The sequence below is a fragment of the Euprymna scolopes genome, chromosome 38, assembly GCF_053919585.1.
Source record: "Euprymna scolopes isolate OS-2025 chromosome 38, ASM5391958v1, whole genome shotgun sequence".
In the NCBI taxonomy this organism is placed as follows: domain Eukaryota; kingdom Metazoa; phylum Mollusca; class Cephalopoda; order Sepiida; family Sepiolidae; genus Euprymna; species Euprymna scolopes.
The window spans coordinates 35,026,457-35,046,150 of NC_136519.1; the positions used below are offsets into that span (position 1 = coordinate 35,026,457).

At 35.6% G+C, this 19,694-nt stretch overlaps 1 protein-coding gene across 1 annotated transcript; it reads right to left on the bottom strand.

Annotated features, from left to right (window-relative positions):
* Positions 1-585: 585 nt before the first annotated feature.
* On the bottom strand, positions 586-19,314 carry LOC145263258 (uncharacterized). The gene is made up of 3 exons (XM_080120342.1): positions 19,116-19,314; positions 11,100-11,187; positions 586-10,674 (listed from the first exon to the last, which is right to left on the bottom strand). The coding sequence occupies exons 1-3, from the start codon at positions 19,312-19,314 to the stop codon at positions 9,186-9,188; spliced, it is 1,776 nt and encodes a 591-aa protein (XP_079976468.1). The 3' UTR covers positions 586-9,185.
* Positions 19,315-19,694: the final 380 nt, after the last annotated feature.

Genomic DNA, 19,694 nt, shown 5'->3' on the forward strand with positions numbered 1-19,694 from the left:
AGGAGTAGTATCAAGTCGTCTGGAAGGACAATTGAAAAAACTACAAATCCCCGATGTTTTAGGCGGCCTTCAAACCTCTGCAATTATAGGTACCACCAACATCCTTAGGAAAACCATTGATCTTTGAAGCTCCTGGTTTGAAGCCGGGATTAAGGGAAATCATCTGGAAATGAATCCCATCTCTTTCCAGAGAGACGATCATCATCATCATCATCATCATCATCATCATCATCATCATCATCATCATCATCATCATCATCATCATCATCATCATCATCAAAAATAGTAGTTGTCCGTGTCCCGTGCATTGCCCGTGAAAAGATTTATTTTATAATATATTTCAATTGTATTTTAAATAAATACTTTTATTATTTGTATAATTGGTTTTATTTATAAAATAAAACCCACACTCACTTAACTCTAGCACTAACTCACCTCCACTAAAAATATTATTAAAAAATAAGAGAGCTTTTTAAAAATTTGTTTAAAAACAATCGTTTTTAATCATAATTCGGTATATTTGCAAAACAAAAAGTAAAAAAAAAGAACGAAATTCGCAGGAAAAAAAAAAAGAAAAACAACATATTATTTGCAAAATTACAATTTTATCCACAAAATTACAGAAAACAAATTAGTAAATGCATAATAATCAGCAAAAATCAGAAAACAAATGAATTTGGTGGATTAATTTGCTCTGTCACCGGTTGTAAATCAAACAAAACTAATCGTTAAAATTTGGGGTGCGACTTTACTATAGCGTAAAAAAATGCACTCAGAGAAAAACATTATTACATACGTGTCATGCCGAAATTAGTATAAATCCCCCCCCAACAAAAACGAAAAATGGTCCAGCAGAAGCATAATTATAAATAAAAACAACATTTTCTGAAGTTGCGATTTGTCACAGTAAATTAATCATTTAGAAGATGGAAATTAGGGGGAAATAACCACTTTTTACCGTTTAAGTTGCTTTGCGCAGAATCCGATAACAGTATGTTTCAGGCAACCATCTTGCTTTTTATCGATATATTGCATGCTTTTTTTTGAAAATCAACTCTAGCAAATCTACTGGACCATTTTTCGTAATTTTTGGAATTTATACTAATTTCGACATGGCACGAAAGTATGCAATAATATTTTTCTTTGAAATGACTTTGTTCGAAAATACAGGAGTTGGTCGGACGACACACTAGTAAAATTGCACCAAATTTGATAGCCGTTTTAAAAAGCCAACCGCTTTAATATAACCTTTTTAATATTTAACATTTATTTCCGACAGTATAAAGTATTTTATGTGTTAAGTTGTTTTTTTTTGCTGCTATTGTTTATAGTAAATACCTAATATACTACATTGATATTGTCGGCAATAAATTTCTAGTAAAAAATATAAAAACGTTCATTGCCTTTCGTTGCTGGTACAACGTGGAGTTAATATTACATGGTTAATAACTTTATAAACAAAGGTTTTCTGCACAGCTTTAGAGATGTTTTTACTAACCATATATATTTACTACATCCGCAGCGAAATAGGAATTTCTGTTTTATCCAGCTCCGCGGACTAAGTAAATTGTATGTCTTATAATATCACCTGCACCAACAATTGCATCAGTATAAAACGTAACTACTGTTGGAAATAACTTTCACATATCAAAAGAAAAATAAACACGTTCGTTATAATTCGCTGCGCGATACTACAAAAAGTAGATATGGTTAAATTGTTAGTAAAATCATGAATAAATACTTGCTGCAATGCTCGAGATGTGAGTTTTTGTACAATTTCAGCTTTCTCTGGGCGTATGACCTTTGGGTCAAGTGGTTAAAAATAGCGTCTGCGTTAGATTGCCCATCTTCTGGGACACGTGTTCACATCTATTTATTCATTCTATGTTATTTTTTGTTTATTCCCAGCCCCGTTGACTAAATAATTGCTTATTTAATAATATTCTTCACGCAAGCAACAACATCAGAAACAACAATAAAACAACATTAGTAAAATAATTGAAAACACTGTTACAATTCCGAATATTTTAAGATAATAAAACCTCTTTGTAATCTCATCCGGGTATTTATTCGTTACCCAGCATCTTCTATTCAAAATAATAATCTTACTTTAACTTTTGATAATACAAAAGATTAGTACACACATGTATATTCTACAGTGGGTGCGGCCTGATTATGCAAATCAATTTTTTGCTACCGAAATTTAATTTTTCACATTTTCTGATAAAATTTCAAAGTATATAGTTGAATTGTGATATTTTCTTCCCTATACTGAGATATACTTAAAAATATTCAGTTTGATAGTCTTGTTTATGGATTTTTGAAAAAAAAGTGGTGATTTTAGCCATCTGACTGGATTAAGCACGAGTGACAAAATTGGGGAAAAGCCAGGTTTAACCGATTCCGATCGATTTCAAATAACTTCAATGCTTGGTAAAGGAATGACTATCATTGAAATATCCAAAAATTTTGTAAAGATCATCGAACTATCAAAGCGTATGTGGTACATGGAAAGACCATGGGAAAGTACATGAAAGAGTTAATTTAAGAAAACTTTTTGAGAGGAATAAGCGCCGGATTGCCAGGAAAATGGTCAGAACATCCCATTCTACTAGAAAGAAAATTTTTCTGCGAACTGGAGCGCCCCAAATGTCGAAAACTTCAAGGAGCGAGACTTTAAGGAGTCTTGGAAAAGTGAAGAACTCGAAAAAAAAAAAAGCCTCCATTCAACAAAAATAGCATGAAAAGCGTATGCAATGGGCTGAACCATGTCTAAAGATGAATTTCAAGAACGTTGTCTTCAGTGATGAATGCCGAGCGACGCTGGATGGACTAGACGGATGGTCGTCTGATTGAGTGTTGAATGGTCACCCAGTTGCATCACGGATCCGCCAAGACGGTGGAGGTATAATGTACTGGGCAGGAATTAAAGGCAATGAGATTATTGGAGAAATCAGGGTTCCACAAGGGGTAAAAATTGATTCCAAGGGTTACTGCCAGCTTCTTACGGACTTCTTCATACCCTGGCTGAAAAATCAAACTTTTATACAAAGAAAATCCTTGGTATTTCAGCAAGAAAATGCACCTGCGCACAAGTCCCGTTACACACAAAGTTAATTAAGGGATCACGATTTCAAATGATGGTTTTTTCCCCCCAAACAGTCCCGACTTGGACACAATGTAAAATTTGTGGGCCATCATTAAGCGGAGAATTTATGTCGATGGGACGCAATTTAACACCTTAGATGCTCTTTGGAATGCAGTAGTGGAAGCCTGTAGATCAATTAAGCCGTGTGAAGTCCAAAAACTCACTTCTGCCGTCGACAAGCGTTTTCTAAAAATTCTCAAAAATGGAGGAGGCTATGTTGCCTTGTAAGATGAATTGAATAAAATTGCAACTATTTTCTTTGTTTTATTTTGTAGTTTACTGTGTGTTCTATTTATTTTGATTCTGTGTTTTTTTTTAAATAAAAGCATTTTAAACAGCAAAATAATAATTTTTTTTACCTTTTGAAAACACGTAATTTTGTACAAAAAATTATTATCGCATCAAAAAATAAGTTTGATGCATAAGTACATGATAGTCTGTATACAAATCATGTTTTGATAAGAAAACTTTCAAGATTCAATATATGTTTGAGGAGTTATACAAAAAGGGTAGGTGTTGCATAATCAAGCTGCACCCATATAAAAGTGAGGATGTGTATGTGAAGACAATTCTCAACCTATATACTCAACGAACTTTTGATCTACAGACTTGGAAATTTGATATATAGGGCATTCAGACATATGGAAAACTTTTTAAGTGGTTTCATTCGGAAAAAAAAGCGGTCAAAATTGAAAAATTGGTCTGTGTGATTTTTATCTGTTTGGTAACTGTTTCACGAATACGCACGCGTGAATCGTTCACATGACAAATTGCTTATGTTAAGAATAAGTAGGTTTGAAAACACATTTTAAAGATTGTGTCAAGCTGGCCTAATGGTTATCATACTTGACTCACTGTTTTAAGGTTTTGATTTCGATCTCAGCTCGAGTATTTTTTTTACTTACAAGACGTGAACTGTTTAGAAAAAAAAACGTAATACTCGCATGCAGATTTCTCAGTTTCTGTATGGATTAAGACATAATATTTATGGATATTTTATTACCGGGCAACGCCGGAGAGAGGAGCCTGCTAGTCGTATATATAAAGTAAAATAGAGCCTTTTTCTGTACTATTTACCGAAATAGCTTTCTGACCAAAAATTAAATATAAAGGAAACCTGGTTAGCCAGTAGGACAGGACACCTATTGGATCGTGCACTTAAATTTTACGATCGATTTTGATTTGTTTTTATATTTTTCCTGATCAACAAGTTTTGTTTGATTGTTAATATCATATTATTGGAAGGTGACCATCTCTCAGTCACAATTTCTCCCCTTGCACCCTGAATCACCGGATTCAAATATTTAATAAGTGACATATTTATCATTGTACCGTTTATATAGAAGTAAAATTATAAAATAAAAATATTAAAAAAACATTTTTTGTTTGATAATAAATATTAGTGTTTATCGCGCGGACGTAAATGCATGAGGAGTGACGTCACCGGTGGTGAAAAAAAAAACGCTATAAAAGAGAGAAAGTCGAAGACCTTAATAAGTTTCCAGATTTTCTTTTCGTATGGGCATCTTTATTGATACATGAAACTGTAGTCTCCTCCAAAATAATCTGTCACTTCTATCTCAATTCATCGACATCTACAAAAACCCCTTTCGATTTAACACATTAATGACAAAAACAAAAGATTCTGAAACCAAATTTTAATAATTAAAACCACTCAAAGGTAACTATGAAAAAAAACTCAACAACCTAGGATTTATAACATTGCTTAAAAACCAGTAGTAATATTTTAAAACGCTTAGTGTAACACTATCTTTATTATGTGACGATAATTCTGACATACGGAATTTGTATCATTATCCTTTCCCCTAAAGAGCTTAGGGACGGGCTTCTATCGTCTAGCTATTTATAAACTCTCGCTTCTCGACTGCTTTTGGGATTTTATTCTTTTTATCCAGTCTTCTTTTTTCCAGTTCTCTTGTTCCTTTGCTTTTAATTTGATGATGATTCAATAGAGATTCGAAACCGTTCAGGATATATATGGAACGTATCTTCTTATTTTTTGTATTTTCTCAGAAAAAAAAATCATAAGAAAAATAAAGGCGAATGTTGGTGGGCATAATAAATTTAAAATTAAATCTCAAATTATGTACTGTACTTTGGGGTAATTGTGCCAACTAAAAAAGTGCTCTTTATATGCGTGGTTGCCAAAAGAGCACTTGGGGCAATTACTCCAAAGTAAGGTATATTTTTTTTCATACGCATTTTTGTAAAAATATGATTCGTAAATACATTAAAAGATTTTTAATTTTAAATAAATGACTTTTCAATTACCCGGTATATATTTATAAATTATGCAAAACGCATTAGAATGAAATTCTATGCATTTATCCAAAATACGGACTATGGTAAAACGGACGTTTCATCGGCGTATTCCGGAAGGTGTCGAAACGTTTAGCAAATGAAATCGCAGGAGCCGAAAATTGGCAAGTGCGATAAAAACGTACATTGCAGAAAATTCAATAATCTTTTAAAAAATTGCTTAAAGCCAACACAGAGTTGAAAAAAATGCTTTTGCAGTTTACAGACCGTGCTATTTTTAAGTACGATTTTCAAGTTAAATTCAATTGTTACAGGATCTTTCGCGTACGAAAATATTTGCTGAAAGTAGAGAATAGTTAAAAAAAAACTCCCATGGTAAGAATGGCTTTCTCAGTGATAATGCTATCATTCTAGCATTATTTATTAATTGCACATGCACCAAATAATAATTTAAATAAATTTTCGCTATCAGTTGTTTCCCTATATTTTCTTCGTAGCAAAAAAAACAAAAAAAAAAACATTATTCATGAAACTCGTCTTGAAGAAACTTCATGGCTTGACAAACTTCTAGGACTGACCTTCATGCTTGATCAGAAATGGAATACATGCATCAAATCTGTTGTCAAAATCGCTAGAAAAATGCTTGGATCACTCTACTGCTCCAGTAAGTATCTCACTGCCGATGCAATTCTCTATCTGTATAAGAGTCAGGTACGTCCTAAAATGGAGTACTGCTACCAAAATCTGGGCAAGAGCTGCTTGATGGAATTCAAAACCGGATTCGACCTCTACTAGATCGGTAATGCCCTTTTCTCTTCTTTGCCACCCCTTTTCCACATAAGAGCATTGCGAGTCTGTCCCTGTTTTATCATTATTTTCATGGCAAGTGCTCGACTGACCTCCAATTTATGCCCCTCCCCCTTTGCCAGAATGTCACACAAAAATCACCCGACTAGCTATAGCCATTATATACAATTTCCCCACTCTCTATCTCTGCCTAAATCTAAACGCATATTCGACGAATAAAGTTTCTATCACAGAAATGCTCGCTAGTGGAACATTGCACCGCTGGCTTGCTTCCTGGTTGAATACAACATGGTAGCCTTCAAATCTAATGTAAACAAGTTCTTGTTTAGCCGTCTCCATAAATAATCAAATTCTACACATTTTACACCAATCACGATTACTACACTACCAACTTACGTTCATTAGCCTTAATCCTCGAGTGGCTTTCAGGCTTTGATAAGCGGTGACTCCCAAATAGAAAAAAAAACACAAAAAATAACAGTGTTTTTTCCCTTGATTTTAAGTTTGTTTTATCTGTCAAAGTTTGTTAAATTCTTCTAATAATCTTTCATTGGTAAAAAAAAAAAAAAATACCCCCAGAAAATAATTGAATTTACTAAAAGATTTCTTCTACAATTGTATTCTGTCTATTTAATGCTTAACTTTTTGCTAATGCTTTAAAATTAGCCACCGTTTTACACAAAAAACGCCCCACAAAGTCTTCGTTCGGCATCTTCTGACCGTTTTCATAATCTGCCGGAATATGACGATGATTTTCCGGTTCGTACACTGCATAGGTACCAAATTCTAAACAAAACTCTGCATGTTTTAAATTGTGGACACGATTTATATTTTTTTATTGTTAAAAACAAGCCGCGCGTGCGTGGTCCCCCTCTTGTGCTGCATGTCAGACGATGCCACAAAAATAGTGAAGAAATGATGACTGTGAGAAGTGTGAAGGGCCAACGTTGCCTTCACATTTTCGCCAAGTTTCAAAAAAATCTAATGGATGGAGCAAAAGTTACGGGGCAAAAAGTGTCATTTTTTTTTTTTGCAATTTTGGGGCATTTGTGATCCTTTTTGAGCTTCTGGGAACGCCGACTCCCAGTGAAAACGGACAAACGATGTAGTTTCACGCCTTAAGACATATATAATTGAATTCAGCACCATAAAACTACTATATAGGTATACATATAAAGTTCTCGAGTAATATGAAAAAAGAACTTCAAAAAGGCATGTTGTTTTAACCCTAAAAGTCTCAGAGGGATGCGAACCAAAATTTTGCCAGGATCACCCATACTGAATTTATATTAAGAACAATAGCCTCCATATTTTGGCCAAGTTTTAAGAAAATCTAATGCATAAATCAAACACTATGGTGCAAAAAGTTTCATTTTTGGCCATTTTGGGGCATTTTTGATCTCTTTTTAGCCCCCGGGGACGCCGAATCCCAGTGTAAATGGATAACGGTGCAGTTTCAGGTCGTAACACATGTATATTTGAGTTGATCACCATGAAAAACTACAATGTAGTCAGACATATCAAATTTTTGTGGAGAAATATAAAAAAGAGCCACAAAAAGAGGCATTTTTAGCACTGAAAGTCTCAGGGAACGCGAACTAAAATTTTGCCAGGTTCACCAATACCGGATTTATATTAAGAACAAATGGGCTCCACATTTTGGCCAAGTTTCAAAAAAAATCTAACGGATGGATCAAAAGTTATGGGCAAAACGTGTCATTTTTGGCCATTTTGGGGCATTTTTGACCTCTTTTGAGTCCCTGGGGGGGGGCGAAACAGGAATTTTTGCATAATTTTTTTTACTGTGCACATCTATTTAATGAAATACAATTTATGGCAAAATTTCACGAAAAACTAATGGACGGTTATCTAGCAATAGTCAGGACTATCGGACGCACAGACGCACGGAAGCCACTGAAAACATAGGTCCCTCTCCGATAAATCGGGGGACCAATATTACAAATGGTTTCCTCACGTAAAGGTGGCAGTTTTTGCAAGATTTTTAATTTATGGTTTTTATTTAAGAGTTCTTGGGTTTTAACTTTACTGTAATTTTTACCGTATTAAAACATCTTTTAACACGTTAAATGAACAACGTTCGGTAGTGCATTTCATTCTAATATTTGTTTTTTTTTGTTATATATTGCTGTTCACAGGTTCCCAAGTGTTAACTATTCTTGGTTTTTATGAATAATTTTATCAATTTTTATCGAAAATTTAAGGATCTAAAATTTGTAAGATAATTAGTAAAAAAAAAAAAAAATGGCAGTCAGATTGGATTTATATTATTTGGATTATTCGAACTTCTGTTGATGTCTTTAATGTTATTTGGACAACGTTTCGACCGATGTAGCCCCAGGCCTTCTTCAAGTGTATCTTATCGAACTCTCGAATCTGCACAGATATTCGAACAAAAGTCTTAATGTAATCCACTGGTCAAAACATGCTCTGGTTTCATTAACAATGACCGGGGGTAGGTTTAAGCAATTCGCAATTGAATTTTGAACGTCGCCTGCATCGAGGATCGAACCTTCAACCCTTTTAGGAAAATGTATCTTTACAACTGAATTTTAACCTAGTACTTTATTCCTTACGACAGAAGTACTTGACAGGATGCTCTTTTGGAGGTCGAAGGTTCAATCCTCAGTGCGAATAACAAGAATACAACTGCAAATTACTTAAGTCTTCTACTTGGTCATGGCTGACAGAACGAAAGCACGCTACCTCAGTGGATTAAATAAAGGGCTGTGTTCAAAATTCTGTGAGATTCCCGAGCTCGTCAAAAAAAAAAAAAAGAAGAAGATTCCTGAGTTCGACAAGATACACCTGAAGAAGATCGGAGGTTACATCGCTAGAAATGTGCGAATAACACTCAGGATGAGAACAGTTGTTCGAATAATCCAAATAATTATTATTCCTCATCTCAAAAATTCAGGAACAAGATTGGATGTTAATTCAAATTCAAACGTTCAATTGCCATCTCTTTGATTTTCTTTCTGTTGGGTTTTACAGTAGACAAGTTTGGTAGAACATCGAATGCCAAAAAATAAGACGGCGCCATTGAAATCCAATCTACCGAAGCTTTGGTCGACATCTTCTTGTCGCAATATTCTTTCAGAGTGTTTTCATCGAATGTACTACCGGAAGCGATTTTCACGCAGGCGCAGATTTCCTCACCGAATCGGGAATCCGGTACACCAACAACTACCACTTGTCCAACATCCGGGTGACTTCCGACGCAGTCTTCAATGAACGGTATCGACACAGTCACCGTGCCTTTCTTGATAAAATGAGAGCTTCGACCCTTCATAAGTAGACTACCATCGGGTTGCATATAGCAAACGTCGCTAGTGTGAAACCAGCCGTTCTTAAGTGGGGCTATTTGATTTCCGTCATAGCCTTTGGTGTTCCAAGGACTACGAATACACAGCTTTCCGAGTTTTCCCATCTCAACAATTTCTTCTTTTTCATCAATGATTTTAGCTTCTGATCCTGAAATGGGGAATCCTATTATTCCCTGGCGGTGCTCAGTTACCGTGTTATTGGTATAGCTAATTACGCATGTCATGATTGTCTCTGTACTACCGTAAAGCACAATGAGTTTGTTTGTTAAGACGAAAGAATGTCGTATCATATCTTCGGTGATCATATCTCCTCCTGAATAAATTATGTTTACCCGGAAACCCAAATCACGCAATGATTTCAGGTATTGGGGTTGCAAAAAAAATACAGTACAGCGTTCTGTCTTCCAAATTCCTTCCAAAATATTCGTATTTGCTGGATCGTTTAAAAACCTCACATCACCGTTGACTACTGTTGCTCCAACTGCGACGAAAGGCAATGGATATCCGGCTACATAGCCCATAGGACGGTTAATGTAGCAGATGTCATCAACTGTTATGCTAGCAACCGTAGCATATAGAGAATGGTTGTTTACAATGCTAAAATGTGAATGGCATACCTTTTTAGGGATTCCAGTCGTTCCCGATGTCAGGTATATTGATGATAAATCATCAGGATCCACCACTGGTAATTGCGTAAAATTAATTACGTCCTCGTCTTTTATTTCAGACATCAGTTTCGATGCCAAAAGTGCATTGGCAGGGCGACTTTCAGGAAACACTGCCACTGCAAGTTTCAAAGAAGGACATGCATCGCAAGTAACCTTTCCGCCCGGCTGAATCTCGGCCACAGTTAGGAAGTTGCTCCACCGTTCTTTCGAGTCTAGAATGATCATGGTACAACCGGAGAGCGTCACATTAATGTCAGCTGAACCCATGAGCAAGTGAACAGCCACTGCCCCTGTCATCATGATACCCACATCGTAGACCATCCAATCGATGCTGTTAGAGACGCAGTAGGCGACACGGTCGCCCGGTTTGATTCCGAGTTCCAAAAGGACTTGGGCAAATCTCAACGACTTATCCAAAAGCTCCTTTCTGAAATAGATGGAAAATTATTTATTAGAAACAAAATACAAACAAGTATTAATAGAATAAACAGTATTCATAATAAATGTGATAAAAGGTAGTTATAACACAAAGAATAAAAAGTATTTATGAAAACAGATGATAAACATCATATCTTATAAATTCGAAGATTGCATCGTATTTTACTCTAATCCTTTTTCTTTATCGTTTGAATTATATAATGATCGGAACTATCGACATTGCTTTTAAATACATACTTTTGAAATTTAAACCACGGCTTACGATCTTTACTACGATAGCTTGTGTGACTACTGTTTGCTTTATTTTCTTCCTCTTTCTGACGACATATCGGACAGTTAGTGAACCTATTGTATTTTTCACGGCTAGGAGATTCGGAAACCATTAAAACATGTCCTTCTGCCTTTTTCTTTTACTTGCAACAATGCGCAGCTAACTGTCCGTTTGAGATCACGGCCCCGTTACTCACTAGAGTGGCAAACAAGTACTTGTTAAACCAAGCAGCTTTATGGAATAAAATACAAGTATTATACATAGTATTAAAAAGTATTTATAATAGATCTTGTAAAAAGTAGTTACTATGCATGGAATAAACGTGTTATAATAGACAGGAGAAAAAGATGTTATTATACGTAGAATAAAATTATTTACAACTAGCAGGACCCGTTAACTAGCGTTGCCCGGTGGAAGCCTGCCCCTTCCTCGTAAAAAAGTAAACTACGATTGTTGTTGGTGGAGACAAAGTTGTTAATCGACATAGGATAAAATTATTAATAATAAATAAAATAAAGAAGTCATTATACATAGAACAAAGTTTTTTTTTATAAACGGGGAGATAAAAAAAACTTATCTTATGTAGAATGATAGGTATTTATAATAGACTAGTTTGGGTGCCCGGCTTTGCCCGGGTGTTTGGTTGGTTGGTTGTTTTTGTTTTACGGCATATCAACCCTTTTCGGGTTATTTAATGCCAAATCCAAAGATTTTGAAGAATTTTTTTTTTAATAGAATATATTTGTTGTTTTCACGTCGGTTTCTATTTAACCCATAGTTGGGACCCTAACAGGTAATATCACTCCGGGTCAGAGTGGACCTGAGAGCAATGGTAATTAAATGGTGGATCCACACGCCCTAAAGCCCACAAGCTGGGGCCTCACCACTGGATATAGTTTAAGGTCATATCCAGGATCCCCATTGAGGGACTTTTACCTTCTGCAGGGGGGCAGTCGGCGTATTCTAATGCCCCACCGACATGGCCCCCCGGGTGTTTGGAGATGTGCGTTGAGCAAAAAACAAAAGTGGTAGTAGGCAGGAAGACTCGAACTTGTAACGCAAAGGAGGAAAAGAACGTGACCTGCCCCAAAATGTGACGTCTTTGTCGTTGCGCCCATTGCCAAACAAGAAGTGGCGAAGGTTTAAATTAAGGCCAGTCAATCGAAAACAGAGGATGACTTTCAAAAGTATCAATGAAACAAGCGACTTCTCCTTGTAGAAAAGTGCCCAGCTGAGGGTTAAGGAATTAATGCTTTTTGTTAATTTTTCGATATTTGGCGTCCGAAAGGTCTAGCTTCAAAACGATGCCAATCTCGTGCAAATCCGTCGCCTCTGTCGAAAATTTTATGCATAGATACATACATACATTTAAACAGGCAGGTGAGATTTATATAATAGATGGAATCCAAAAATTAGTCATTATACAGGTTGGAACGATAAAATTGTCGACATAAAAAAGAGGGCATAATTCCATTTTCATTTGATAAAAACCGATTTTCTTTATTGTTGCAGACCATCTACGAGTTGGCCAGTATGATTCGTACAGGAGCCTCTCATCATGTCTGAAAGTGACACAATGTTCAACGAGCGAGATTAGAAATGCACCGATGTACAACTCATGCTCTCTACCGAGCGAAGTTATGACAGCAGGTCTACTGCCAGCACCCTCAAAATATAAACCCGGACAATTCAATGGTTTAGGACACAGCTCAACAAAGTTTCCGGCCACGGTTATGGGGTTTGGTGTAGTTTGAAATGAGGGCCACATCATGCCACCTCACATCTTCGAAGTTGGTTTGAAAGTCAACAGCAAAGTGTATTTAGATTAATGAAGAGTGTGGTGATCCTCAGGTGCAATCAGGTGGCCCCTGGCAGACTCTGGGCGTGACAACAGGACTTGACCAACCCAATATTCCAAAGAGACCCAGGCTTTGCTTCAGTTAGGAATACTATGACTTCGTAACCTTTCCTCACTGACCCCTCCTCCGTCGACCTGAACCCGATCGACTACTTGGTTTGGTCATAAGCCGAGAACATCACCAATATGACCTCCCACAACACCAAAACCAGTCTAATCCCTGCTATCCGCCGAGTATTCGCCGAGAACCAGCCGTCTCTATAAACTGCGCCACGGGCATCGAAGAGCGATCAAGGTTGGATGTTTTGGTCTTATAAACCCACCTTTATTCATTATCTGATCTTTCATGGTCGGGTCCGTACCGAATGGTATATATATTTTTTTAATTGGAATTTATTATTGAGATGAGTATTATTAATTAATTAATTAATTTATTGCGGACTATTATCTTCATCTTTCTTAAATGTTTCAAAACGTTTCGGCCAACCATTCCTCTGGCCTTCGTCAGGTGGTAACCGCGACGGAATAGGAACTCCGAATCCCCTAACTGCATTCTCAGCAATTACTGCCATTCATAGTTGTCGTCGGCTCACCACGTTTTTAGACCACGTAAGCTTCTGGCCGGCTTTGGGTAGGATTAGAACCGCTATCTTTAGACAATTCTCACCTAGAACCGGAGAGATGCCTGACGAAGGCCAGAGGAATAGTTGGCCGAATCGTCGTGAAACAACATCTAAGGAAGATGAGGATAATAGTCCGCAATAAATAAATAAATTAATAAAGAATACTCATCTCAATAATGAATTCTAATTAAATAATACAGGGTGTCCCAAAAGAGGCGGATGGTTAAAAAATTTATAACTTTCTTAATTTTTTATATTTTTCTTTTCTTTTTTCAGATCATCTAGAGTAACCCTTCAAAGTTCATCCTGAGCCGTTACACTACCGAAGAGCGGATATTTATCGTAGAGTCGTATTTTCGGTTGAATGAGTCAATATCAGAAACTCAAAGAGAATTTCGACGAAACTCCAACATAAGAAATTCCCCTACTCCCAATGCAATAAAACCAGCCACAATAAATGCCCTTAAAAACAATATAGAGGAGGAAATTAGGGCCATAAGCCTTGAAACATTAAGTGATGTGCTGAAAAATCCCCTGCAGAGAGCACAAGAGTGTGAAAATGAAAATGGTGGACATTTGAGTAGCATCATTTTTCATAACTAAAATTAAACCGTGTGAAAAACATACCCTAAATTTAGTTGTGTATGTAAAAAAACTACGGAGAGGCTCATCTACCTACATGTGAAAATTGATAAGCATTACTAAAATATTGAGGAAGTTAATCAAATTTAAAATCCGTCAGCTTCTTTTGGGGCATCCTGTATATATAGAATTATAAGTATTTATAAAATACTGAATAAAAAGTAATTATTACACGTAGAATAAAAAGTAATTATTATAAGTGGGCTGAAAATATTTGTTATACATAAATTAAATAGTATTTATACTAGATGGGATGGAAAGTAGTTATACGTAGTATAAAAATATTTTGAATAGAATTGAATGCACGCCCACGCATAATTGCACATGGCGACCAGAGAAAACAATACGGAATACAATGGATAATTGAGGTTATAACATCATTGCCATTAGATTAAATAAAACATCCTTTACATAAGAGGGGTGTAATTAGAAAAAAATTGAAAAAGACGAAAAGAAAAAATACAAGGAGGGTGTGCGAATTGTACAGATCCATTCTAGTATTTTGTGTGTGTGTATGTGTGTGTGTGTGGGGGGGGGGCGTGTGTATTAAGAGCCTTAAAATATCAGGAAATAATAATTAATTGATTAAGTAATAATTTCTGGTGAAACCTTTTCAAAGAAAATCTTAAAAAAAGAAAATAAAAAAAAAATGAAAAGTCCACCCACATGTTTTGAAGTGTTTCTACGTATTTTTAAAATGTTTGGAACTTACGACCCCACCCCGTTCCCTCTTTTTGCCTTTCCCCGCCACCAAACTTGAAAAACGTTAACAATTACATGTCTCGTGGCCAAGAAGTGGGTGCTCATTTTACGTTAAATTTACAATCGAAAAGTTACCCCTACTCTCACATGTTAAATATTTATTTATTTTTTTAAAATCCTTCTTTTATATTATCTTTACACGACCGTTGAAACGCATTAACAAAAAAGAAAGGTAGATTTTGATTTCTTTTTAGGAGGTAAATTACGCTGATTTAAATCGTAAAAAAATACCAAATATTTAAGAAATATGAAAATTAATCAGGAAGTTCTTTCGTTTCATTTTTTTTTTTTACATTAGAAAAAACATATCTGTTTTGTTTTGTTTATTTGCTCGAAAACGATTCCAACTTACAATGAAAATACAATTAAAACAATCGTCTTAAAAATTTGGGACGCTAAAAACGTACGTTTTTTATTATCTTCGGTTTTATAGCGTTTTTTTTTATATTAGAATTTGTTCCGGGCCCGTATTTGGGCAGTGATTTAGGCTGAAGGCGGCTCTTTAACTACACAAATTATCCATTGTCATTATACGAATGTTTCTTTTATGTGTTCTATGTTTTTCTTTACATTAAAAAAAAGACATATACAGAAATGTAAAGAACAACGTAGAAGACAGAAAAGAAACATTCGTAAAATGACAATAGATAATTTGTGTATTATTTGAAATGTAAAAAGTAAAACACCTAAGCGGAATGATTTTATTTATCTGTAACGCAAACCCATTAAAAAAGGATACTTTCGGTTTTATTTATTTATATTCGTTTTGTTTATGTTAGGAGTGTAGAAAAAATATAATGTATGAATCAATTTAAAATGTATAAATCTTATATTATAAAAAATAATATAAGAAAAATACAATCCGTATATTGCCGATTAAAAAAGGTCTTTATAACTTTGTTTTAATTTATTTACGCATGCGCAGAATTTTTCAAACCGGAAGCTATAAACCAGATCTTCGGTTTCAATACTCAAGATAAACAATTTGAGTTTTATATTCCAGTGAAAGCATGCCCCTCTCCTCTCATAAAAAATTAAAGTACGATTGTTATTGTTTTTGTCCACAACCCAATCTTCTCATGTTAAGAACGGCTTTCGCAATATACATCCACAACCTCCTTATGTAAAGAACAGCTTTCGGAATGGTCATCAGCAACATCCCCATGTTAAGGACGGCTTTCGGAATAGACATCCCAGTTTGGTAGTGGTTAGACTGTCAAAATATTTGCCACAAATTTAACTTTGATAATCGTTATTAGGATCCCCATGCGCAAATATTATGAACTAACAAAGAAATTTAGGAGCGGTAGTGTCGGTCAGATATAATTAGATTTGTTCATCGGCAGTGCATACTAATCTGGTTGCCAGTGATTTAGTGCATAATACAGGACTTTATATCGCAAAAACTACTTGCATCCGCCAAATATAAATGAGATTTTCTTAACTAGCATAGTGGAAAACATACAAATATAAATGAGATTTTCTTAATTAGCATAGTGGAAAACATACAAATATAAATGAGATTTTCTTAATTAGCATGGTGGAAAATATACAAATATAAATGAGATTTTCTTAATTAGCATAGTGGAAAACATACAAATATAAATGAGATTTTCTTAATTAGCATGGTGGAAAACATACAAAAGTCGTCATTTTAAAGGAAAGTGTGTATGTGGATCTAAGGTAAAGAATTATCTTAAAAACAAACAAAAAAATCAATCGGTCTGTAATCAAACAGCCCATCTCGTAAAAACAATAAATACGGTTGTTGTTGTTGTCCAACCCCAACCTCTTCATAATAAGAACGGCTTTCAGAAAGGACACCCCCAACCGCCTCATGTTAAGAACGGCTTTCAGAACAGGAACCCCTAACCTCCTCTGGTCACCCGCAACATTCCCATATTAATAACAGCTCGCGGAATGGACACCCCATCCTGTGAATGGGGAGGGGATTGTCAGAACATTTGCTCCATATTTAACCTGGATAATCGCTGTCAGGATTTCAATGCGCAAATACTATAGAAGAAAAATCGTCATTTTAAAGAAAATTGTGTCTATAATTTGTTCATCATCAAACATATGCAAGTTAATTCTAAGTGGTTAATGCAGAAAACGAAAAGTAACTGTAAATAATATTATGTTTCAAGATTGTTTTGTCTGCTTTTTTTAGGAGGGGGGTATCTGCGCGATTTTAAGGTATACATAAAAACAAATCGAAACAACAACAACAAAAAAAAACGACAGTAATAGCATCGTTATTGGTTCGAAAAAAAAAATAGATATCTATTTTCAGTATGTTTTTCAACGCTGTTCTACAAGGTCAAACGATAAATTTGTCGCCCTAAAGAGAAAAAAACAAAAACAAAACAAAATAAAAGCAAAAACAAAAACAAAACAAAACAAAAAACAACACTACAGCACTATTAAAAAAAAAACACTGAAAAAATCAATTCAGATAACTTGATTATGTAATAGAGCTGACATCTATTCAATCTAGACGCCTTCAGCCGCAATCACCGCCTCGATACGAGTCCTGAACTGAGAGTATATTTTTTCGACAAGCGTCGGCTGTAGCTCGGCGAATACTCAGCGGATAGTAGTGATCAGGCTGACTTTGGTGTTTTGGGAGGTCATGTTGGTGATGTTCTCGACGTATGACCAAACCAAGTAGTTCAGCGGGTTCAGGTCAGCGGAGGAGGGAGGTAAGTGAGAGAAGGATACAAATTTGTAGCACTCCTTCTGAAGCAAAGCCTAAGTCTTTTTTGAATTGTGAGCCGGCGCCGAATTCTGCTACCACACCCAGGGTCTGCTAGCGGCCACCTGATTGCACCAAGGGATCACCACATTCCTCGGTACATGTAGGTACATATTGGTGTTGACTTTCAAGCTGATTTCGAAGATGTGAGGTGCCATGATGTGGCCCTCACTTAAAACCACACTAAAGATCAAAACCGTGACCGGAAACTTCGTTGACCCGTGCCCTCAAGCGTTGGACGGTCCGGATTTGCATTTTGAGGGTGCTGGCAATCGTCCTGTTGTAATAACTTTGATCGGTAGAGAGTTGTATAGCGATGCATTCCCGATCTCGACCGTTGGACATTACGCCACTTTCAGATAAGATCGAAGGCTCCTATCGCTCTTGGGATTTGTACACAACTGGCCAACTAGTAGATGGCCTGCAACTAAAAAAGAAAACCGGTTTCATCAAGTGGAAATGGAGTAATATCGGCTTTTCTAGAACGACAATTTTTCGTTCCATCCTGTATACGTCAGTAGAGCTCGATAGTTAATTTTGAGAAAAAATATGGCAATTAAGCTACACAGATTTTTCATCCTCGTAAAAATTCGTTAGGTTATTGCATGGAATCAATGTTGCTTCATAGTTTAATATATTCCCATGATACTAGATTTGCTAGTTATTAAATTAGATTCTTTATTATTCACACACCACTTATCGTGGCTAAGGAGCGCGTTTATCAGGAAAGGTTTCACTTGATATCTAATTCATCCGTTTCTTTATTTTGCCGAATCCTTACGAGGATAGAACGCGGAAAACTCTTTGTGGCTTAATTTCCATATATACTTTTAAACTTACTATATATACCCAAAGATAACAAAAAAGAATAGACTCTCATAGAAACAGTTTATTTCAATAAACATCTACTTTATAGAACAAAATAAAAAATAAATCGTCACAAATTTAATAACTAATACATGGTTGACATTCACTTTGCTGTGTTTAATGCTAGGACCCTTTTAGGCAAGGCATTGATCGATTGACGAATATCATCTTGAGGAATTTGTCATGTCTGACACAATAATGCTAAAAGTTCAGACTTAGAAGATGACTTCCGTTTCTTTTTGCGAAGGTTCCGGTTTAATAGGCTCCAAAGGTTTTCAATTTGGATAATATCCGGAGACTGACTTGGACATAAAAGTTTATAAATCTTATTTTGGCTCAACCAATGTTGTGTCGCCCTAGCAGAGTGATAAGAGGCTCTATCTTTAATAAATAGGGAGTTAATTTGGTTCATTTTACCAATTAAGAATATTAGTAGAAGTCTTTTATGTAATATTGAAACATATTTAGCAGAATTGGAGTTTCCTTCGCATTCCACTAGGTCTGAGCGACCATCACTCCAAATTGCACCCCATACCATAACAGAGAAATCCCCATGTTTCAACGTTGGCTGCAGTCTTTTTAAGTCCAACTCATGCTGAGGGAGCTTTCCCCACCCATATCTTTCCAATGTTGAAAAATAATGTAATCTCACGAGCCCAATCTTTTCTGCACTCGATATTGCCAGTACAAAGGAAAGGTTTCTTTCTCGCAGCTCTACCATAGTAGTTGAAGATACCAGGCAGCTTTAATGGACTGGCACCAGATTTCAGAGGATGTTCACCGCGGATCCTCTTCAACATTTCTTTCCACAAGACACAAGGTTCTTTAAGAGGATCCGGGCCAACCTGCATTAGGTTTTGTGCACTTTTTGCCCTCTCTTGTGAATTGTACAATCACTCTATTAACAGTAGAAAGGGGTAGTGAAAGCTTTCTTGCTATTTTGGTTAACTAAGGCCACCTTTATGTTTACCCATGATTCGTCCTCGCAGAAATTCTGACAGGTCTGATGCTTCTTTGGTTTGTGACATGTTTCAATGTTAGATGCAATTTTAATGAGATACTCTAAGTTATTTTAGAACTATTCTTACCTGTAAATATAAATAAGTATATATATTAATCTTAGGAAAAATACTTATTTTAAGTGTATATTTTTTCTGTCATATATATATATATATATATATATATATATATATATATATATATATATATATATATATATATAAAGTTAGCT

Coding starts and splice junctions, on each gene's coding strand:
- LOC145263258 (XM_080120342.1), bottom strand. CDS start 19,314: ATGCAGGTTGGCCCGGATCCTCTTAAAGAACCTTGTGTCTTGTGGAAA. Junction 11,188..19,115: donor GTGCAGAAAAGATTGGGCTC/GTGAGATTACAT, acceptor TATTCCATAAAG/CTGCTTGGTTTAACAAGTAC. Junction 10,675..11,099: donor TTAGCTGCGCATTGTTGCAA/GTAAAAGAAAAA, acceptor CATCTATTTCAG/AAAGGAGCTTTTGGATAAGT.